Source organism: Musa acuminata, chromosome BXJ1-5 (assembly GCF_036884655.1).
Source record: "Musa acuminata AAA Group cultivar baxijiao chromosome BXJ1-5, Cavendish_Baxijiao_AAA, whole genome shotgun sequence".
NCBI lineage: Eukaryota > Viridiplantae > Streptophyta > Magnoliopsida > Zingiberales > Musaceae > Musa > Musa acuminata.
The window spans coordinates 7,345,516-7,369,176 of record NC_088331.1 but is presented as its reverse complement, the minus strand read 5'-3'; the positions used below and the strand labels follow the sequence as shown (position 1 = coordinate 7,369,176).

The following is a 23,661-nucleotide window of genomic DNA, read 5'->3' as shown; positions in this document are numbered from 1 at the left end:
TTGATCAAGTCCTTTAGATTCTTAGTTGATTGAATCATTAGAGAAATTTAACCCGACATGTCCCCGATGATGGAAAGAATAGAAGATAAGAACGAAGAAACTTTATTGAATAAATGAAAAAGCTTAATTGAAATAACTTTAGCTTCAATACATTAACATGTCCCTCTCCTATTTATACATATTAGAAGAGAGGATTTTCCTCAACAGAATAAAAGATTTTTCTCAACAGAATAGAGAGAGATGTGCTCTGTCAAGGATATCATTGCGATGACGATGGCTGTAGTAAAGAAGAAAGCTACAGTAATAGAAAAAGCTATAGCAATGCTGTAGCAGAGGAATAAGCTGTAGTAGAGAAGAAAATTACAGTAGAGAAAGATTTTCTCTCAACAAAATAAAAAGATTTTCTCATCTTCTATCATCGATACAGGTCTCCAAGCGAGTCGTTTCGACACTTTACCTAATTTTGCAATTGACATACTCTGAAAAAAATTTCACCATTGATCCATACTGAGAGTTCACGTTGCAACTTACAAAGAAAAGTCTCAAATGGCATCGCTCCTACATGTGGCTGTGGTCGCTGAGACACACCATGAAGCTACCCAATCCATCGTTATCGGTCCCTAGACGATGACGTGCCCTCTACATTGTTTCAGGCTTCCAATGGCGTTACTGTTCCCCATAGGAATCTTGTCACTGTGTTTGTGACGGGAGTGATCGGCCACCAAAGAAAACTCGCATTCATACATCTGCACCATGATCTCCATTGGTGGTGGACATTAGCTGCTTTACTCAGCGTCAGCTCCATGAACCGGACAAACTCTTCAGTCTCCACCACAGGCAATTACACAGTGAAGCTTGAGGCTTCATATGCCAATCGTCACATGGATCATCAGCATCAGCATTCTCTTTTCCAACAAGTTCCAAATGAGTACAGCACACTCGCATTCATGTATCTTGTATTTTGATGGAAAGGCAACAAGGTGTTCTTTAAACAATACGTAGCCCATGCCTTCCATGTCTCCCCGTCATATTGTCTTGTGCCACATTGTTACCATTACCTACTAAAGGACACAAATGTTTCCCGCGTGAGATATAGACTTTGTGTATGTACTTGGACCTTGTCATTGTTGTATGTGCAAAGACAGATTCTTGCATTCCCAAAGATCTCTGACGAAGATAAGATCACACTTCGATCTTAGCCTTCTGTGGACAACCTACCTCTTGGTTTGTATGATGATCATTCCAATGAACACTAAGAAGGCTAAAAGGATGGTTCTATATAACTAAGGATCAAAAGAGTCTGATTATATATACTAGATTTGATCCATAAGTTTTTGGATTGAATTAGTGTTTGATCTGATATATATTAGCTCTGATTGATTTGACTTAAACATGTCATTATTTAATTTTTGACAGATAAAATTTGACTTGAATAATTGAAAGAAAAAAAAAAGATTGAATTAGTGGAGCTATAGTTTGACTGAATAAAGATGAGTCAAAATGGCGTAAATAGACGCAAATGAGTGATCCAACCTATAGCATCGAAAAAAAGAAAAAAAAAGGATTGAGATGATAGTTCATTTAACTTAGATTAATCTTTCGAGTTGAATTGATGTCCGACTTGATATATGTTAACATTTCCTTAAACAAGTTAAGATTAATACGAAAGTGTGTGTAATCAATAGAGGCACATAAAATAATCTAATTTTTTAATATAATAAAAAAATCTATATATCCTTTTTGGTGAAATGATTTTTTGTTTGCATTCGGAAATGTCCCCACAAATTTAAATTAACAATGATATATGAACCATGACTAATAATAATTTTAATGATAATGAAAACAAAATTTGATACTTAAATGTCTTTTCCTACTACACCAAAAGTCTGTAAACATTCATTAAGACTTGGAAGCTCACAGTTTTCCTTAGTCTCAATTTTCTCCTGATTGCGATATGGAGAGATGGCTATTGAATGGAATTATTATTTGGTCCCCCAAGACAAAGAACGTGCCTAATTACTCTCACTTATTGCTTTCCTTACGACAGCATGAACAAGTCATGCGATCATTGTAAGCTACGTCAAGTAATTTGAAGTCTTTGCCTCTATGTCTCAAGGCCGTCAGATGCATATATAATTTCAGAATTATTGAGGTCAGATACTTTCCAGTCTTCAATTTGAGGAGAGGTTAGACCACATTTTGATTGATTACAAAATTCTTAAGAGATTTCGCCATCTAGATTGAAAGATGACTTATGAACAACATCTTATTACAACATTATAGTCATTCCATCAGAATTCTTCTTCTTCTTCTTCTTCTGATGGTTATCTATAATGCTAGCTAAATTTAGTTTTTTTTTTTTTTTTGTTAATATCAATATTTTGCCTAATCAAGATCATTAAATAATCTAAATCCGAATATCCTAGAACAAAATAACACACACATATTTACCATCCATATATCGATGGATGGGAATTCTTGTTTCTATAATCCACACATGCTATACTATCATGATGATTTTATTATACTTTGAAACTCGATTAAGAATAGGCTTAACTTACAAGGTGAATTTGTCTAGCATATCCTATAAACCTAAAAGTTAAGTTTCCCGATAAAATTTGATATCATCATATGATTGGAGAAAGAAATCACACATAAAATTTGATATCATCATATGATTTTTTTTTTCTAAAGGGTAAATGAGGAAGATGCAATTGAAGTCTAATATCTTGTGATAAATTATTAAAATATTTATAAGTTATATTAGCCAGAACCTTTTATATGGATCTTTTAAAGATATTATATTATATTTCATTCTATTCTATGATATATGATCTTGCTAGTGAATATAAGGGTATGGATTTGAAGATGCAGATATGAATAAATGTCTTAGTAAGATGGATGATGCTCATAAGTCCAACATCATTTTTACCTACTTATTTTTTCCAATCAAATAAAAAATATAAAATGAAATATGTGAACTTATAACGGCAGCCGAAAATTAGCAAGTGCTTCCGAGAACGGTTCGCGCCCAAAATGTTCCCCCCACCGTCCCCAGTTACGTCAAGATTCACGCCTCGTCCGATGACAGCTACACGTGTAAATTTCTTATTTGTCTACTTACTCCTCCACCCCCCAGCCTTCCCATCCGCTCGCGGTTCGGCGGACGAGCCCTATAAATGGAGAGGCCTCGAACGCCTCCCCAAGCTCACCACGCCACCGCCTAGTCGTCCGTCGTCTCCGTTCAAATCTCTCCGTGCCAAGTGCGGCTCGTTTCGTGCGCCTCCTCTCTCTCTCTCCTCGCGCTCTTTTGCGTTCGAATCTTGATTTGCCTTCGCTGTTCTGATGGAGTCGTGGCCTTTTTAGGAGTATACGAATCGTTCGGGTTCCTGTTTCTTGCTGATGGTCATCTAATCAACCCCTTCTGCTGCGGCCCCAACCACCAGGCTCCGATCTCGTCTCAGGTACTGTTTGAAGTTCCTCTGCATAAGATATGTCAAGTTCTTCGACTTCTCGAGTTTGTTCAGTTGCAATGCTTCTTGCGCTTGCTTTTGATCTGTTGAAACGGCTTAAACGAACACCGAGGATATAGATCTGAAACATTTTACTCTTCTCTTTCGTCTTCTCTTCTCGTTTTGGTGGGATTTACTAGCATCTTCAGATTGAGAATCGTCTCACTACAATCTAAATTGGTATTATCTGCCATCCGGGGTTTCATCTATTTCCATCTACAATCCAAACTTATCGACCACTCGATACAGCCTCGAAATTGAATCGGTTCAAAACTAGGCATCACTGATTACAACCACCCGCGTTCAATCATTTTTGAGCCTAGAAATCAATCCCGGGTCAATCTTGAGAACTTGATCGATCCTGGTCCAATTGGACCGAATCTGGTATACTGGTCGTCGAGTCGCGATAGTAACCCTTGATTTTAACATGGACGGACGGGCGAGAGGTTAGACTCGTCTACTTGGAAGCATTGCTCGCGTCATCTTCTCAGACCATATGCCGTTGGACAGGGTCGAACGCCCAAAACCGCAGTGAGCTTTCCTTGCCTCCCAAGACGTACGACTGCCATCAAGCCGACGTCCTCCACTTTACGTGCTACCAGTTCCGACCCAAGGCAATAAATGTTGCTGCAGTCATATGACTCTGCCAGGATTTTAATAGGTCAATGGAAGGGTTTATATATACGATCTATATCTTTTGAAGTCATATTTTGTTTTTGAACATGCTATCGAAGTCTCGCAATTGAGGACGATAAATTATACCCAAAAAATTATGTTGTTGAAACTAATTTATGTTATAAAGTGCGACATATGATTATCTCAGCCAAGTTTAGTTGTAATTTGACTATAAGACCGTTAGGTTTGGACAAGCCAATTGTCTCAGAACAGTACATAATGCGTGTACGAATCTTTCGCTTTTTTCTGGGCCGCTTGCTTCATCGTCATCTTTTCATTGTCAGACTACAAGCAATTTAAGCCACGTATAACCCAGATGTTGGCGCCGAGAAGTACCTTCCCCACATGCTTACTGTAAGCAGTTTGATCTAACCTGCTCTATTATTGGAGAAGGCTCGAACCTGTCCTGGGACACATGTGGGGCCCGGGGTTTCTCCGATCACGTAGCAATTAGATATCAGTAAAACGTACATAAAGGTTTGTTTTGTTACATCACGGGTTCGATTCTTAACGATCGGTCAGCTCAGACTAATTACATATTATTTCTTATATTTGGATCATATTAATATCGTAATATTTATATTTAAAAAATTTATATTAAAATTTATATAATTATAAAAATAAAAATAAAAATTTTATTTATTTTGATGTCGTTAGTTATATTAATGAAAAACACAACACGTGACTTCACCGGTTGGATCGACACGAAAGTAATGATCAAAAAGATAATTTTAATATTTTTTTCGTTTTTAACATGTGGGATGTCAAAATTATCTTTTGGTTGAAAATAGAAAGAATGTTGAAATTATCTCTTTGTCTATTACTTTCGCACCGATCTAACACGTGATGTCACATGTTATGTTTTTCGTCAATACAACTAACGATGTTAGGACAAATGAGATTATTTATTTCATCAATTATAAAATTTTTAATATAAAATTTTTTAAGTTCAAGAATTGTGATGCTAATATGGTCCAAGTACAAAGGCTATGTAATTAGCCCACCACCTTGCGAGACTATTACTAATCGTGTTTATAAGTTTTCTTTTGCCTTGTCGATGAACATACAAGGGAGAGACTCATTTCTACTTTATTTTCGTTCCCATAATCTTAAGTTAGACAGTTGTCTTCCATTCGTGTGACTCATAGGGTCACAAGGAATTATTAATTTTGGACGATGGGTGTAAGATTAAATATCCTTATTAGTGCTTCCTCTCTTGGGGGATCCAAGGGTTGATAAGTCAATATTTGGTCGATTCGTCATTGGTTCAGCTCGTGGGTTCGTGAGGAATTATCCACTTTAGGCGATGAGCATACTTACAAGGGTGACTCGACAAACTTATGAGCCATTAATTCCCTAACTCAACTAATGTGGTACTAAATATCCTTATCAAGTTTAAAGTTTAGTTATCTATTACTAAATTTATTCTGTAACCAATATTTGAGGTAATTTTGTTAATAGAGTCAGGCAGTAGCTCAATGTGTATTACCTTCTTACTAATATGGTTAAAAGCACCACTGAATCAATAAAGATAATAGCTTCACATGAGGCCTAGCTAGGTACATTTGCTGTTACTTACGAAAGTCTGCGAAAAACATAAAAAGACTACTGACGTTTGGTACGTGTGGTCACCACACTCTGTTTATGTCCTATTCATCGTGACTTTCTCAGTGTCATTGCTCTTTAACCATTTCTAGCAAAGCTTTAGCTTAGTCAGTTAGCAAATTGCTTGATAAACTACTCGTCTTTCTGCTGGATTGGAGTAGAGGCAAATAAATTGTGATTGAATATAGCCTTGCTATGTTTTTTATCACAGAGATATTACATATAGTTGATTAGTTTTTCGTGAAAAATTGTATGGCTAAATGATTTTGTCAAGCTCGCTATGTTTGTATTTAGTGGTTAATGGCATATTGTAAATGCCGCATGTGGGACTACTTCCTGTCACTGTAAAGCATCCTTTCCTGCTTAGACGCTTCAACTGTAGAACCTGTTGCTTTGTTTCTGCCAGATTACAGAAACAAAACCTGAAAATCTCTTTATAAAAACCAAATAAAAAAGATTATATTCTCTAAAAGGTAAGAAATTGAGTTGACTAACTTATGTTGTTTTTGTGTGCTACTCGGTATATATCCTGCACTTGCTCAAGAGATATTATTTGAGTTTGCTCATCATTCTGTTTTCATCAAAGGCCAAAAGCTTGAGTAGACACATTTTAATTTCAAACTAAGTATTGGTTAGCCCTTATGGTGAATCTTTGCACCCTAAAGAGGGTGCTTTTTTTGTGACTTTGGTATTAAGCATTTGAGCCATGGAAACCCTCAAATGCAAGGGTATGGCTCAGGACATTTGACTTCTCAGACCCTATGATTATGGGTACCTCATGCGCTGGGTTGCTCTTTTGGGTGTTGCCTGATAGTGTTAAAGCAGTTATTACTATACGAAAATATTTTAATCTCTTTTTTGAGCTAGTTATTCTCATATTGGTTTTTCAGTTCTCAAAATGTCTGTATGGATGCAGAAGTACAGTGATAATATATATTTCACATAATATTTATGTCAATATGCATTGGAAATCATCCAATTTCCTGTCTACAATGGATTGGTGAAACATTCTATCAATTATTTATCATCCAAAAATATCCAAAATTTATGGCACTCCATAGTGCACATTTGTCTATCTATTGTTTGCAAAACATTACATGCGTACCTTTAAAGATTGTCTTATGCTTAGATTTTTGCTAGAATGTTTGTATGACATTTTGTATAAATTTTTACTTATTTTTTTCTAGGTTCACAATTTTGACATCAAGATGGTTAACTTTGGAAAGAAATTAATGGCAGATCAAGTTCAGGAGTGGAGGGGGTATGCTTTTATTCCTAAATTGAAGCTTTCTTTGACACTGTTCCATAACTTCTGAAAAATATATAATAAATAAAACCATTTCCTAATGGATTATCTATTTTGTCAATTTGACTTCCAATTTTTAACACTGAATGATGAAAGAAAATGAGGCAGCTATGAACTACATATTCACTCTTTTCATATAAGATATTGTTTATTTGCTCAGTTGAAGTGGGCAATAGCATATAATTTGATCTTATAGCCTTTCATTTCACTATGCTTTCTAGAAAAAAAATGTGACAAACCATCTTATGATATAATACATATACCTTTTGGTATCTTATAGCCTTTGTTGTAGTTGCTTTGGCTATATGGCACCAATTGATGCTTCTTTAGTCCCTATGGTGGACTATCAATTATGTCAATGATATTACTAGAAATATTTTAGAAAAAAAAAAGAGTTTATACTCATATTTAACCATTTCATGTTTCCCAGAGTTTCTTTAAGTTGAATTATTGTTCTTCTGGTGTTTCTAGATACTACATCAACTACAAATTAATGAAAAAGAAATTGAAGCAGTATGTTAAGCATAATCAGGCAGGAGGAGAACTTCAACAGGTTCTCAAAGAGTTTTCAAGGATGCTAGATGAACAGGTACAAGGAATCAGTATTTGTTTTATATTCAACTTATATTTATTTTAACAGTAAATGCATTGGTGCATCGTATGGTCCGTTCTGAATGTTTTATCATTTTATCAGTTGTTGAAATGCACCGAATGATAAGGATTTTTTGTGAATTGGCTTCTCAATCATTTGGCATACAAAAGAATTTCCAAAACTATTAGTGATTTTATAGGAGAAGGTGTAGGCTTGTGATTGGTTTGTTCAGGGTAGAAATTCAGGTGGTGAGAATGTTTAATCAAGAAGAGGCAAATAACAATGACAACAATCCAAAAGAGGCATTGACAAACTACATTATGTATGGGAGTATGGAAAAGAGGAAAAGAGATGGAGATGTTTAGATCTGATGGCTGCAGTAAGGGAGGAGTACTTGGCGAGGATGGTGTTTTGCATAGATTGAAGCAGTCGGTCTGGATGTGGCAAGAAGCAACATAAAAGTGACTGTGAGAGGCTCAATGGAACTGAGAATGAAGGCTGTTTGTGATGCATGAAAATTTCTGTAAAATTGACTGAGAAGGAGATAGACAAAGTTTATGAATTATTTTACATTCACTTGCTTTGTTTTAAACAGCCCTTTTGTTTACTCAATTAAGACACTAGTTAGTTGCATTTGCTAGTTTGCTTTAGCTGGATATTTATCAGTATAACACTAGCACTAGGATGTATGTATATATGTATCATATTTTAAGGTTTTGAAGTATGTGATAGAAGGAAAATTAACAGTCAACTTGGAAACACCGAAGCATCTCATCTCCCCTCATAGTAATCTTAGGATCTGCTGGTGAATATGCGTGAAACTCGTTACCACCTAATTAACTTTGTTCTTTTTAATACCTGAACCATTATTTCAGAGGTAAATAACCCACAAGAAAAATTTTAAATAAATTTTTGTGAATTTCATTTATTTAGATTCTTGATTTATATGTAGACCATATTCATGATAAGATATATACCATATGATTAATAGCTATTTTCTGAACATGGTATTTCTGTCATTTTGCTACTGAAAATGTGGAAGACTGCGAGAGACATATGAATATTGATTTGTCCATTTCCATGAGTAGATTAATTTTAGTTCAGTGGGGTGTTTTCTGGATTTTGGACATTTCTTAGAACTGTTGCATTGCAGTATCTGTTAGTCAAGATATTGTGGTAGTTCTCTTGTCATCAGTTAGCTTTACTGCAAGGTTCATCGTCATCATTTGTTTCTCTTCAGATTGAAAAGATTGTCCTTTTTCTTTTGGAACAACAAGGGCTGCTTGCTAGCAGGATTCAGGAATTGGCGAAGAAGCGCAACATTCTCTTAGAGCAACCAGATATATCCCAGATACTTGAACTTCAAGAGGCATATGGAGCAGTAGGTTATGATCTGATTAAGCTCCTTAAGTTTGTTGATATGAATGCTACTGGTCTTCGTAAGATACTGAAGAAGTTTGACAAACGTTTTGGTTATAAATTCACGGATTACTATGTTACTAGTAGAGCAAACCATCCATATTCCCAGTTGCAGCAGGTCTTCAAGCATGTGGTAATAGCCTTATCCTGAGTTCATGTCTTAGTTCTTTCTTGTCCATTTAGTCCCTTCAAGATTTATCATCTGCCCATTCTTCTTTTGTGTCACCTATAAAGTGCATGAATAATACTACTAACTAGAATATGCAATAAATAATGTTTTCCACGAGTATTATTATGTTCTCCTAATCACTTTTTTGAATAAATAGGGAATAGGTGCTGTTGTTGGAGCTTTGTCTCGCAACCTTGCAGATCTCAATGTTCGTCGGGGGAGCTACTTGTCCATTTATGATCAGCCATCTATTGTTATAAAGGTTTTTTTCTTTTAAACTTGATATTAAATCTTTTGAAGCCTTAGTAACTGAATGTTTCTGCGAAAATTAAATCCTTAATATGCATTAATGCAGGACCCTGTCATCGACCAAATAAATGCATCAGTGGACAAGCTAACACATTCAACAAACTTCCTTCAATTCCTTGGACAGCATGCACTTATTGTTCAAGAAGATATAACTACTGCTGCAGAAGCTGATGTTGATGAGCAGAAATACCATTTTATGTCTCTATTATTGAACCTGGTAAACACTTTCCTATATATGGCCAACACATATATTATTGTCCCGACTGCAGATGATTATGCACTGAGCCTTGGAGCCGCAGCAACAGTCTGTGGTGTAATTATTGGGTCAATGGCTGTTGCACAAGTCTTCTCTTCAGTTTATTTTAGTGCTTGGTCAAATAAGTCATATTTCAGGCCTCTCATATTTAGCAGCATTATGCTTCTGATGGGAAATACATTATATGCGTTGGCTTATGACCTAAACTCAATAGCAATTCTTCTTATTGGTCGCCTTTTATGTGGGTAAGCAATTCTTTCTTTTTCTCCTTTTCTTGAAAGTGATCAGAATTTTATATTCATACTTTCTACTTTTCATTCTTTAGTAATGCAGTTTCTATGATATTCCTTGGTTACACATATAGCATGCATTCAGTAGAGGTTATACTAAAAGGTGGTTTCTTAATATAGAACTTCTTTTGCTTACATCATTTAAGTTTACATATATGCCTCCAAGATGCTATGTTTCCCAAAAATGGTTCATAAGTATCAGGTATAATTTTTATAAACAAATCAAACAAACAAATAATAAATATGCTGAACCTACCAATATTTGAAATTTTGGCTGACTTAAGGAGTTCCTTGTCAAGAGAGTCAAACCATGCATGCCAGTGCCCTCACTATGGTTAGGCCAAATTTTGACCTGTTTCTAACTGAAACAGAGGGAATGTGAGCAATATGGTACCAAGCCAGTTCATGCTGCATACCAAAACACCTGTGCCACCAATAACCTGGAACTAACTACTGTCATATTTTGTGAACTTTGGAAAAAATTGTACTTGGATTTATTTTCTTTTTGGCAACTATTAGTGAAAGGTTTTTCATTTGGAAAAACATAATTGATTATTTCCAAATAAATTCATATTCAGATATTGGCTTTTATAAATTTGAAGAAAACGTATTCTGCATTTTGGAAATCTTTTTTGCTCATCCATTTTCTCACTAATTTATTGCTGTGTTTATTGGCTCATTAAAGTTGCTTATTAGCTCCTCATCTCTGAAGGTAGTTGTTAAAGAAGAACTTGAATCTGTTGCAAGGTTTTCACTGGCTAGATGATCAAGCATGCCTATATTTCTTTTTTAACAAATTGGTTAATATACTACTATAACTCCTCATCATGCATTTTGGACTGATATGAGGACCATCTTGTACTGAGAAATTTACAAAAACTACAGGCTTGGTTCTGCAAGGGCTGTAAACCGTCGTTACATAAGCGACTGTGTACCTCTTAGAACTCGAATGAAAGCTTCTGCAGGTTTTGTTAGTGCCAGTGCTCTTGGAATGGCTTGTGGCCCTGCCATTGCTGGGTTGCTTCAAACAAACTTCAAGATTTATGGCCTCACATTCAATCAAACTACCTTGCCAGGCTGGCTTATGGCTCTAGCATGGCTTATATATTTATTTTGGCTGTGGATATCTTTCAGGGAACCAGCTCATGACACTCAAGAGAGCCATGTTTCACAGGATGCCCATACTGGTAAGCAAACTTTTATTATAAATGTGCTAGTTCAGTACAAAAAGCCAAATTTAATATTGAATATCACAGCATTTAGTAGTTTCATTAGCTACCAAGGGAACATACAAAGAGTAGATGATCCATGCCCTGAGGATTAAATTTCTGTGGTTGTTTTAAAAGAGTTTGTCGAGCATTCCAATCCAAAATTCAGATTAAGTTAGATGTTGAAATAACCGCATATGAAAGTATAATGATTTGAAAAGATGAATTCTATGTCACCGACTTGTCAACTAAATCATTATGGTCCTTACTGTCCTTTGTTTATGCCTATTGAAAGGAGTTAAGTTTGGGCGAAATAAAAAAAAAACGTTTGAATTTGGAACTTCTCATTGACACCATGGAATTATATGAAAATCAGAATATTTGGTGAAAAATACCTACAGTTAAAGACGATTAAGTTGAGGGCACTATGACTGACCTAGTTGGATTGATTGAATCCTAAAATAAAAAGGATTAGGGACTGGGTTACTCTCTATTCACAGGTGTAGGGTGCATACCATATTGTCTGCCACTGCACTACTTGGATAAAAGCGCTGGGCTGCAACATCTGTGGCTCAATTAGAGAAGGATGCCTGAGAAGAGCATAAGTAGCTGTCAGAGAGAGTAATAAGGGAGCATGTCAACTATATATATTATATATTTTGAGGTGAATGTTGATAAGATATTTCTGACGCAAAATAAATTTGAGGTACCCACAATTTTTCCTTCTTTTAGTTGCAGAAGGTCACACATCGGTGCATGTTGTTTCTAGTGGCAAATTGTACGAGTGATATAAGCTTGGATGAATTTATGACCCCTGAAAAGTTAAAACTATATGTCATATGTGGAGCTTCTTAGATGGGAAGGTCTTCTATTTGAGAACATGACCAATTGATGAGAGTTTGGCTCCAAATGGTTTGCCACAAAAGAAAATATGGTGATGTTGGAATTATATAGGAGTGGATTTGTGAATCAAGGCCTAAGAGGATCATATGATCATACAACCTGAAGAAGTAACACATCTTAAGATCTTCAACGTAACAAGTTACAAAGTTTAGAGAAATAACCATCAATATTAAATTGCTGCACTTCTCATTCATGAAAATACATTTTGGTAAATATTATAACCATGATTTTCAATTTCATGTATTGGACCCTTGCTTCTCCATGGCCTGACCAGTACGAGTTGGTACAAGCTAGCATACCAACACAATATGCTGGCATGTGACTCAAAAGTTGGTTTTTGTCAGCCAACACCCAAGAGAATCATATTTTATGGTTCTTGACTACTTTTTAATGTTAAATAGAAACAAAATGCATATAATTAAAGTGGTTTAAGTCTACAAAGCAATAAATATTGCATCAAATAATATTTTGGAAAAGAAACACAAACTATATCTAAAGAATACATATAATATGTAAAACGAGTTAAGAGTCATCTAAGCAATTAAGTAAAATAAATGATCGTTTAATAAGATCATATACCTGATCCTACCACCAAATAATTGTTGTGATTCCATGATGGATCAATGGGGTTCCTCGATGTGATGAAATTATAAATTGATACGATATGTCTGCAGGAACCATGCATAAATTATGTAATTTTGAAGAAATATCTGGTCGGTTATTGATTCAAACTTTCTCCTTGAGAAATTAGGATTCCCTTTCAACTATTGCTTGAATATGGAAGAGGTCTGAATTATAGTTTAAAATAATTGGAGGGAGATCTGGGTGGGAGGAAGGGACAAGAGTAGGTAAGTGGAAAGAATTTTGGAGAGAGACTGAACGGTGGCTGTTCGGTGCTCTTTATACCATCAAAAGAGAACCAATGATAGTTGAGTGCGCTCCCCCTGTGTGGACTTAATATCTTCTATAGACCTGATAAAGGGCTTAATTGGAAGATAAGTCCTCTTTCGAGAGTGAAACAGGATTGTGTTCTGTATACCGATAAACTGGGTGCTCCTCAGGAAATTTCATTGTTTCTCTAGGGCCTCATTAGGAAATTTCACTAGTATCTTCTTCATTGGATCCTTGTTAAAGCTACTCTATGGTGCATATACATTTTCCTGAATATCTCTGAAGCACAAATTTGGACTTGGGAATTGGGATACCAATACAATATGATAAGTTTATACAGATACACTGAAAAAGTTATATATGATATGGATAAATAACAATTATAATGTTTTGGTAACAGAGAGCTAGTATTTATTTTTAGTGTTAATCTGATTATAAATCATGATAAATAATAACAATTAATTACTAGCATAAATTAGTAAAGAAATTATTATAGAAAATAATAATTCAAGAATGACATAGAGATAATATGAAATTATGGTAAATCAATAAACATATCATAATTCTTTTTAATATTATTAATCATAATCTAGGACAGAACAATATGGTCATAGTCATACATGTCTCGTCCATAATCAAAAGACCAACATGCAAAGAAAAGTTAAATATATTGAAGAAGTATCCACAAGGAATCCCCTAAGTATAATAAAAGCCAATAGTAATAAAAACAAGTTATGTATAGGAAGTATCTGATACATATCAAAGAAGTATGACATATCGAATCGGATACAGTAAGCAACCTGAATCATCCATGTTTTGCAGCTAAAAATGGCTGTAACCCTTTTGCATAAATCTGTCATGCATGTATGTATAGTTAATTGATCCTAGTTTATCTTGATATATCAGATGGTCTGCCTTACTTGGATATCTGATATTTATTTGAGTAAATATGATAAAAGATAATGTTAATGCTTAAATGAAATTTAAGCAAATAATTCCATAATTTATGAAAACTTCATGATTTAGTATTGTTTTCACAATAAATAGGACATCCAGATTCGGAAAATGGTCTTGCACAACCTCTTCTTATAAGTCAGAATGAAAAACAAGACGAAGATGAAGACCAAGATTGTGATGACCGAGAAGAAGCCTCTGATGAGTCGTCCCACAGTCCTGCAACTTCAATTGCTTCAGCATACAGATTACTGACACCATCAGTGAAGGTTTGTTTCCTGTTTTTCACTTTATAAGTGGCACCTCCATATGTTACTAGCACTAGAAATGTCTTGTTTGGGTAAATACACAACAAGCAATGTATTCCCAAAAATTGTGATTGTTGCTTAAATTTTCAAGCCATTAACTGTGTTTGCTGGAGGATCTTTAACACATCAAATTATTGAACTCTAAAAATTGTAACTTTAATTAGCATGAATCTCATTTCTTTGATGAAATTATAGTTGAAGACTTGAATATCCAAGGACTGTTATTATAATTTGGTGTATCTAATAATTCAAAGAAAAATAAAAATTCTTTCTAAATTATTAATGCTTGAGTTGAAGATTGAATGTCAGAGTGACAAGTGATGTAGATGTAGTTATGATGCAAAATCTCCCATAAAAAAAGGCATCCTAGAATGTCGAATGTTAAGTAGTTTCATCATTTTTAATTAACTCAGGAATTGATACTTCTTGGGAGTGAGTCAATCAAGTGACAAACATGAATTAGAAGGTTCTTCATACCCTTCATGGAGCACTAATTGAAGTCTTAGTGGGAACAAAGTTTACAATATTCACTTTCTTATTATTATGAAAGTTTCAATTATCTCCCGGAAAATTGAGTGTAACAATTCTTGTTTTATGATTATCCTTCAAAATCCTGGTTCTTTCCTGTACATCTTGCTTCAATCTTAATAAAAAAAATCAATTGCTAATGTTTGTAATCACATAATTACTTCTGATTTTGTAGGTCCAGTTGATGATCTACTTCATGCTCAAATATGCAATGGAGATTTTACTTTCAGAATCAAGCGTCGTTACCACAATATATTTTAATTGGTCTACAAGTAATGTAGCAATTTTTCTAGCAATTCTTGGTCTGACAGTTCTTCCAGTAAATGCAATAATTGGAAGCTACATAACCAACATGTTTGAGGACAGGTAACCAAGGCAAAATTATCATCTTGTTTATGCATTAAAATGCAAAGAGATAAAGTTGGGTAAATATTGCTTCAGTTTCTTAGTACTGTGTTTTCTGGATTTTTTTTCTTCAGTATCCAATGTGATCATGAAATCTTCTGCCATATTGCTCTGATAAATGGTAATAATTTGTTATTGTTTGATTATACACAGACTATGAGCAATTAGGATGTTAATATATGCATGTTCGCTCTGACATGTACTGATCCATCTTTTGATTGATGATGGTTAGTTTCAAGAGTGCAAGGATGAGTGAACAGGAAGGGAAAGGGAATATAGCTGTTAGAAGTGGAAAGAGGGCCTCTTTTTTTCTTTTTTTTTTAAAGTTAAACCTCTATTACACCTCAAAAGAGACCTCTGGGGACTCTCTGAGGTCCAAAGACCTGCAGGCAGGCTTATCGCACAGCCTGCAACAAACCATGGTATTATGAAGCTAATGTAAAATTGTTATATTTTCCTCAACCAACCACCTTGACACCATCTGCAATTAGGGACTAGAATATTTTCTTTTTATTTTTCTCATCAATCAACGACAAATGTCAGAATAGCTGATGAATATAAAATTAACATGCTGCTGCTACTTGTGAAAGTAAAATCACATCAAATCCAATAAAATCACTTTGAAAATAAAGCCATGCACTGAATTGTTGTCTGTCTAGCAAAATTACCAAAAGGACCTCTCTTTGATAGTTTCAACTTTCAATTGTGTCTGGTATACTTTGATTCAGTATTCTCTTTTCAATTTTTAAGTTTTTATTTAATTTAAATTTATATCAATTTTGCAGGCAAATTCTGTTGGTATCTGAAATTATAGTACTGGTAGGTATAATCTTTAGCTTTCGTGTGACCAGCTCATACTCTGTACCACAATATGTCAGCTCAGCACTCATCACATTCGTGTCTGCGGAAGTTCTTGAAGGTACTAGATTGCTGCTAAAAATGAAAGTAAATAAAACTGAATCTGCAATATTTATTTCCTTTGTATTTTTCTCTGTTTCTCATTAAGAATATATGGTGATTTAGTAGGAGCCTATTCTAGATTCTGATGTAAACAGTGCAAGTAATTTGGCTGTCAAATTTTATTCAAATTATTGACAAATGTAGTGCTATAAGCTTCCAAAGGAATGATAAGAGGGAAATTTTGGTAATACACAAGCAGAATAATATACATAGTGAAAATTTATGGTGTAGGCACCCATGAAAATACCAGACTTGCGGCTTTAAAAGGGATCTTTGAGAAGCTACTGTAACCTTTCCTTGCAGAACATGAACCAGTTCCACTTCATATTTATTATTTAAACCTACTTCATTTATATGCTATAACAAGGACAACTTGGAATCTTCTAACAATTAGTTTAAATCTAAGCACTGAGAGTATTTAAACCTACTTCATTTATATGCTATAACAAAATTGTCGAGGTTCACAACATATGATTAAATCTAAGCACTGAGAGTATCTCTTTAACAACAAATGTAAGTTTGTCTACTTCTTCATGCTCATTGAATTAATCTAATACTTAGTTTTATCTATTAGAAGCATGCTTTTTGTTTTGCGTTTATTTCATCGACTTTGGCAATACCTCATGGTTATTCTTTTCTGAGTCCTTAAGCCATCCACTGCATTGTACGATGTCTAGTTCTTGCAGAATGATGAAACATTGAACCTGTTGAGTTTAAGACTTAATTGATATGTACTGGTGAACATCTCTTACCTCATATGTTTAGTTGGACATCAAGAAATAGGAATAAAAAAAGTCATGTGATGGCTTTAATTTTGTGCTTTCCTTTTATCCCTTTGCTCAATATCTGCTTTACAAATTGCACCGTGTATGGGTAGTGAATTAATCACATCACCTTATTTATTTGTGTCCATAAGCACTAACTACTGCATTTTCCAGTAGTAATCGTTGCACTTGTTAGAGAGCACTTTTTTTTTTTTTTTTTCATGTACTGCTTTATCTTCGTGTCTCATCTTTAATTAACTCCAATCCAGGCGTTAACCTATCACTTCTATCTCGAGTTATGTCGACTCGACTTGCCCGTGGAACTTACAATGGCGGACTGCTCTCGACGGAAGCAGGAACCTTGGCCCGGGTGGTTGCAGATGGTACAATCACATTGGCTGGTTATTTTGGTGAAGACAATATCCTAAACATCACCCTGCTCCCTTCTCTGCTAATTTGTCTAGCCTCCATCTCTGCTACCTTCTTCACATACAACAATCTCTATTGATCCATGAATGGTTTCTCCCTTTCCCCGGTGCCGATCTATGGGTCTGTCCACTTGCAATTGCAGCTATGTATACGTATTATATACACCCATTGATGATGTATATAGTCCATATCTTGAATTCTACTGATGCTTCTGGTGCATCGAGGAATTGGTGCAAGAAATGATTCATAGAGGATGATTGGGCAATACAACAATTATAACATGCGATGGTATTGAAGAAAAGGATGTATGGGTGTGAATTTTTCGAGATCTGATTCCAGTATCTCCGAGGCACGTTTCTCGGCCACTCCACCGCTCTGTTGCTTGAGGTGACAAAGACAAATAATATGGGTAAATGAAGGCTTCGAACGATGAGAGACATAAATAAGTTGGAATTGATTCCTATTGGATATTATGGGTAAACGGAGACCGACTCGAGGTATAAATTATTCAGACCTCAGCCCACTTGCAAAAGCAATATTACTCTTGGAAACGAGAAACCCAAATACCACGTTCTGAGCTAATTCCCACCATCAACGAAAACAACCATAATTGAAATGGTGCATAACTCGCAATGCCCTCGCTAGCTCCTGCGATATACATAACAGCAACAACGGGGCACATAATGCTTGAACACGCACTTCTCTTCATCATTCCCACTACAAGGCGTGATAGAACACAAGGCAACAACCCGTAATTAAATATGAATTGCACGTTCATCATTTGATGAATACATTGACCCAACAAACCGAAACAACTACCTTATTGAAGCAAAAAAGAAAGAAAACCACAGAGACCAACCGCTCAGGCCATGGATGTCTTCTTATTTGGCTCAAAGACGTACTTGATCAGCGACTCCTTAATGGGCAGAAGCTCTGGGAACTCACCCTTCAATTTGGTGGTATCCAGTTCATTGTTGCTCCTGGGGGCAACGATCACCTTTGCCTGCTCCTCCAGGTTGAAGTTCTTCCACGTAAATTTTGGATCGATATAGTCTCTGTACATCTCCAAGATCTCGTTATGACTGACGACACCAGGGTTGGTGAAGTTCCATATGCCAGTGAGGTTCCTCTTTGCCATTTCAATTGATATAGGCAAAAGTTCATCCAGAATGGTCATGGAGTTGGGTATGTTAACAACCTTCTCGTAGCGGGTGATTTTGGTGATGAAGTTGCGAGGGTTTAACAGATCTGTTGAGATCGGCATTCTAACACGGAGGGTGCACACGTTCTCATAGTTCTTCAGCAGCTCTTCAACCTGTCAAAGATGCACACCTTAAGAAATTGATAGGATCAACCGATAACACACATTGCATGGTGGTACTAGAAAAAAAACATAGTGAAACAAATAATGAACAAATATATTGCACCATGGTAAATGCACCAACCTATTTAAAATAGAGGGAAGAACTGAACTTATTGCAGAAGCAATGGTCAATCCACCAAGTGGCTTCAAATAAATTATCTTCATATCCGGTAAGATTTAAGTGTATCTATCAATATGATTTAGTCTGGTATATCTTAAATTGGCTGCTTAACTCAAGCACCATTGAACTCAACCTCAGGGCCTACCAAAATTGTAAATCTTTATTTTTCTAAAGATCAGATGCATCTAAGTCATTGCTATTTGCGACTCATATAGATAACAGTAATGTTGGGATGTTGATAATACAATCAGGCATAAAAATTGGAAAGAGCACTTGCCCGGCCCTGCGTGCAGGTTATCCATGTTTTCATCTTATGTATTAAATACACAATCTGGAAGCAATCTCCTAGACAATGGATAATATCAATCTCCAATGTGAAGGAAAATGCAACGATACCACAAGCAACAGGCATCATCTAAAAGTATCAGCTAGAGAATTTAACTATAAATCAAGACAAACATCAAGGAAGGACTCAAAGATCAGCAGAAATAACTGCTAAATGCATGGATTAAAGATAGATCCAGGAGTAGGAGAAAGCACATTATGAAAATGAAGCTTCAAAAGGAGCTCAACCGACCAATGTTGGCACAAGTCCAATTAGTAACTACTAGACTCTGAATACTTAAGTTTTGTATCAGATGCATGAAAGCATGTTTATATAACTTATTTATATTGTTCTTAATTTTATCTATGAACACATGTTTCACATAAAGATATGTTTTGTACAATTTATGAACATCTATATAAATTAAAAATATATTAATACATCAAGTTAGAATTGAACATGAAAATCTCAATACAATATCAAATAGAAAATCCGGTTCTTTGATGCATTAATTTGGTTCATGATTAAGATGTACCTCAGCGAACCACTCAACTCAGGCTCAATTTCAGCTCAACTTAAAATTTCGCTTACAGATGAGAACAATTATGTAACAAGTAAACCAAACTTGAAATAAAGTTACGACAAAAAAATAATTTAAACTGAGATCGAGCAAGATATGCATGATCTTGCTTGGACTACAACTTCCCCAATGGTGGCCCTCTCATATCTTCCTAGTCACTCCTCTTTCCTCAATTCCTGATTCTATTTGATTCATCCACTTAACCAGCATTATTGATTCACACCCGTCACTATTATCACTACTGCAATCAACTAGATCCCATACACTACCTGCAAGAACACAAACATTCCATTGCATCAATCCCAAGCTAGATTAACTCTTGCTTTATAGTACATATGGTCCGATCAGATCTCGAAGTGCACCAGCTTTCCCAGTACCACCTACCGACATTATCATCCTTGACCCAAATGGATATTATCAACAAATTGTTTCTTAAACACGATTCATTCGCGTCAGAAAACTCCTTCAGCTACCTGCAAGCTATCAATGTCCATAATCCCAAACCATATACTGCTGTCCTCAATCTCAAGATCTCAACCAACTGACACACAGATTTAATGCATCCTAACGAAGACAGTCAGATCTATAGCGACAAGGTGGCGTATCACTTATGTCAAGGAAGGCATCATCACATACCATGGCCTTGGTCTTGGAGTAGAAAGACCCAACAAAGTTGGGCGTGTCCTCCTCTTTGAACCCGACCCCAGAGTCAAGGGGGTGGGCGCCATCGTACTCGAAGATGCACCCAGTGGCATAGTTGACAAGGATGAGACCGCGCTCGCGGCAGACGTCCGCGAGGGTGAGGGTGCCGACGACGTTGGCGCGGATGGTCTCCACGCGGTGGGTCTCGCACCAATCGACATTGGGACGGCCGGTGACACCGGCGGCGTTGAAAACGTGGGTGGGGGAGGCGGCGGTGATGTCGGCCTCGAGCTGCGCGCGGTTCTCGAGGCGGCCGTCGCCGTAGACAAAGGGAATGCCGCGCTCGGTGCAGAGGCCGCCCAGCAGGCCGCCGATCCACCCGGTGCGGCCGTAGATGAGGAACTTGAGGCCGGAGGCCTCTTTCCCGGCTGCCGTGGAGCCGTTCTCCGTCGTCAGACCCATCGATCGAACCTACCGGATCTGAGGATTGAATGAAACGCAGAGGCGCAGAGTGGGTTGAGGGAAGCAGTGGCGGTGGCACCCAAAGGCGTTCCCTGTGGGGGCAATTATAGCAGAGTTGATATCGTCACCCTTGAATACAGGAGCTTTGTCTCGAATAGTGGCCCTTATAGTCCCAGGAAATCCCACCCTCCACTTGGTGAAACGTAGCATCAGCGGACAGAACTCCCATCGTTTGTTGCCATCTGCACACATCTCAAAGATATCAATCAAGCCCAAGCTGTATCGACATAAATGATAAATATGTGCATCATCATGTCCGGGAAGAATGATTCAAAGCTGTATCACCGCAACGGTTTCACTAAGCAACCGGTAAAGATGTAATAACAGCACCTTGCAACAACCTATTTGGTGGTTGAAGACAGCGAACAGGGGCGTGAGGTATGGAGGGGATTGGGGAGGAGAATATCTCGGATACGGAGGCGGTGCCACGTCACGTGGAGCTTCATTTTTTATGTTTCGAGAAGCACGTGACGTGGATTTCCACGAGGGAGTCAGGTGGCGTGAGAGCTAACTTCTGTCATGTGGTTGCAAAGTATACGCTCGCCTCTCCTGGTGTCGGCGGTCTTCGTATTGGTAATGCGCGTGATCTGAGAAAAAAATGAGGGTGAAAATAGATAGCCAGGACATTTGAATTCTGCTGCAAGTCTTATTTATGCGTCTTTGTTGTCCACCTACCTTCCCTGTTATTGGACGCGGTTGTGGGATCCGATCGATACCTCCAATCGTAGAATAAGTAACGTGGGAAGTACGAAAGAATCGGTGAGCTGTGAAATACTGGCGGCTGATTAGATCTGAGAGCCGTGATGTTGCACGTTCATTTTGGCGTTCGACGAGGGCAAGGTCCGCGTCCCTCCCAAGACATCAAACATGGGAGCGCCAAGCTATATTGGTTGACGTAACGGGTCCTACAGGAGTGCCGTTATCCTGATTCTCCCTTTCCCTGTTTGCTGCTGTACCAGCGAGACGAATGAGCCTGAACATGGGGATATAATTTATATCTACCTGGATTTACCGAAAATAGTAAATATGTACGGTCTACTCCGATGGTCTATGATTCCTTCTCTTTGATAGACTATTAATAAAACCATAAACAAGTACTCTCGAGATCAAAGCATGGCGTGCAACGAAGGAAGCAGCAAGATATTGATAACAAGATGACAAGAACGGAGGAACAAAGAGAGTTGTTTAACGGGTCGAAAATCCGAAATCCAATGACAACATGTGAGCATGGATCGTCTTTTCGGGTTCATAGATTTATTAGATTTAGTTGGGATCTTAGAGACATGATTGATTGAAAACGAAGCACAAGAACAACCAAATTGACGTGTTATAAATATATGTATATGGATGGAATGACATTTTCCGAGTCGGCATGGTCGTCTCGCAAGTGCTGCATCGAGAACAGGACAGGAAGCTGGCGGAGGCCTTTCCAGGGACCATTTTAATTAGGTCTTAAGCATAAGCAAACACAGAACAGGTGATAAGGACATGCGTGAGACAGAAGAAGACTTGTCAAATCCAAGGCTTGTGTGTTTGTCTACGTGTGCTGTGAACGACAACAGCGTTCTTGACAGATGTCTGGAACTAGCAAGAAATAATTAAAAGATAATTTTTGGAATATTAGACGTGGCCTTTCGAAAGTTGATTTGAGAAAACAGTCGTACATTATTTTGATACAAAAAGGGTCGATTTAGATTGTCTCTTTCACCGCCATCATGACTCTTATTTATTTTCCTTTGTGGGCACCACCGCACTCTCTCTCGGTCTTGAATAACCACAGTAGGGGTAACTAAGAGGGGAGGTGGGACCGAGTACGATGGTGGTCGGGTAAAGGCCAAACATCTGTCAGTGGTTACAGCATCAAAGACGAGCATTTTGTAATAAAGAAATACCGAATGAAATGATTTAGGTATCCTCTTATTAAAGATGGAGGAATCGATATCTAGCGAATATTTTTTATATCTTAAATACTAATTTAATAATAATATATTTAATTTGTTTTAAAATAAAAAAAAATAATATTTTAAATATTGATCTGATGGGGTTGACCAGACTTTCTTACCAAAGATTTTTATCGAATATTATGGGTTCGAAACCTCAACTAACATATTTTTAACATCTTAAATTTTAATTTAGTGATAGTGTTCTAGACTCTCTTATTAAAATTGAGAGTTTAAAATCTTAATTGATATATTTTATATATTAAATACTAGTCTGATAATAATATACTAAACCCTCTTAGGAGGGTTCAAAGCCTAAATTAATATATTTTATACGTTAAATATTAGTCTGTACCAAATAATCTTACCAAAGGTTGAAAAAAAATCTTAAATAATATATATTTAACACTTTAAACATTAGTCTGGTGGTGATATACAAGATGTCAGATAGCTTAACTAGTAAACTTTTTCGGTGTATCATAATGTGTAAGATTGGAATCCTAACTTCATCATTTATTATTTATAAAAAATAAAACTTCTATTAATTCTCGACACAATCATAATAAATTTTAAAATAAAATAAAATATTAAATATTAATTAAATTTAATTATATGATATATATAGTTGGAGCCGATCATAGTCTTATTCTATATTTATCTCGTTAGAATATGAAGGATAATCGAA

General features: G+C 36.4%; 2 protein-coding genes across 3 annotated transcripts; one reads left to right on the top strand and one right to left on the bottom strand.

Moving 5' to 3' along the window:
• Nucleotides 1-3,169: 3,169 nt before the first annotated feature.
• On the top strand, nt 3,170-17,685 carry LOC135673479 (SPX domain-containing membrane protein OsI_17046-like). 2 transcript variants are annotated; one of them, XM_065182482.1, is made up of 12 exons: nt 3,170-3,277; nt 3,367-3,464; nt 6,980-7,053; nt 7,570-7,687; nt 8,931-9,242; nt 9,436-9,540; nt 9,634-10,088; nt 11,019-11,320; nt 14,183-14,358; nt 15,101-15,291; nt 16,116-16,249; nt 17,324-17,685. In XM_065182482.1, exons 3-12 carry the CDS (start codon nt 7,001-7,003, stop codon nt 17,560-17,562), a joined length of 2,085 nt encoding a protein of 694 aa, XP_065038554.1. In that variant the 5' UTR covers nt 3,170-3,277; nt 3,367-3,464; nt 6,980-7,000; the 3' UTR covers nt 17,563-17,685. The 2 variants fall into 2 exon arrangements, with proteins under 2 accessions (XP_065038554.1, XP_065038555.1); XM_065182483.1 differs by having other exon boundaries at nt 3,208-3,263.
• A 528-nt stretch (nt 17,686-18,213) lies between these two features.
• On the bottom strand, nt 18,214-21,102 carry LOC135673480 (bifunctional dTDP-4-dehydrorhamnose 3,5-epimerase/dTDP-4-dehydrorhamnose reductase-like). Its single transcript, XM_065182484.1, has 2 exons — nt 20,509-21,102; nt 18,214-18,798 (listed from the first exon to the last, which is right to left on the bottom strand). Exons 1-2 carry the CDS (start codon nt 20,974-20,976, stop codon nt 18,346-18,348), a joined length of 921 nt encoding a protein of 306 aa, XP_065038556.1. The 5' UTR covers nt 20,977-21,102; the 3' UTR covers nt 18,214-18,345.
• Nucleotides 21,103-23,661: the final 2,559 nt, after the last annotated feature.

What these genes read in the sequence shown, in the direction of transcription:
- LOC135673479 (XM_065182482.1), top strand. Translation starts at nt 7,001, where the DNA reads ATGGTTAACTTTGGAAAGAAATTAATGGCAGATCAAGTTCAGGAGTGG. An exon ending in CAAGTTCAGGAGTGGAGGGG is followed by an intron (nt 7,054 to 7,569) that starts GTATGCTTTTAT and finishes TGGTGTTTCTAG; the next exon opens with ATACTACATCAACTACAAAT. An exon ending in GTCTGCGGAAGTTCTTGAAG is followed by an intron (nt 16,250 to 17,323) that starts GTACTAGATTGC and finishes ACTCCAATCCAG; the next exon opens with GCGTTAACCTATCACTTCTA.
- LOC135673480 (XM_065182484.1), bottom strand. Translation starts at nt 20,976, where the DNA reads ATGGGTCTGACGACGGAGAACGGCTCCACGGCAGCCGGGAAAGAGGCC. An exon ending in ACTCCAAGACCAAGGCCATG is followed by an intron (nt 18,799 to 20,508) that starts GTATGTGATGAT and finishes CATCTTTGACAG; the next exon opens with GTTGAAGAGCTGCTGAAGAA.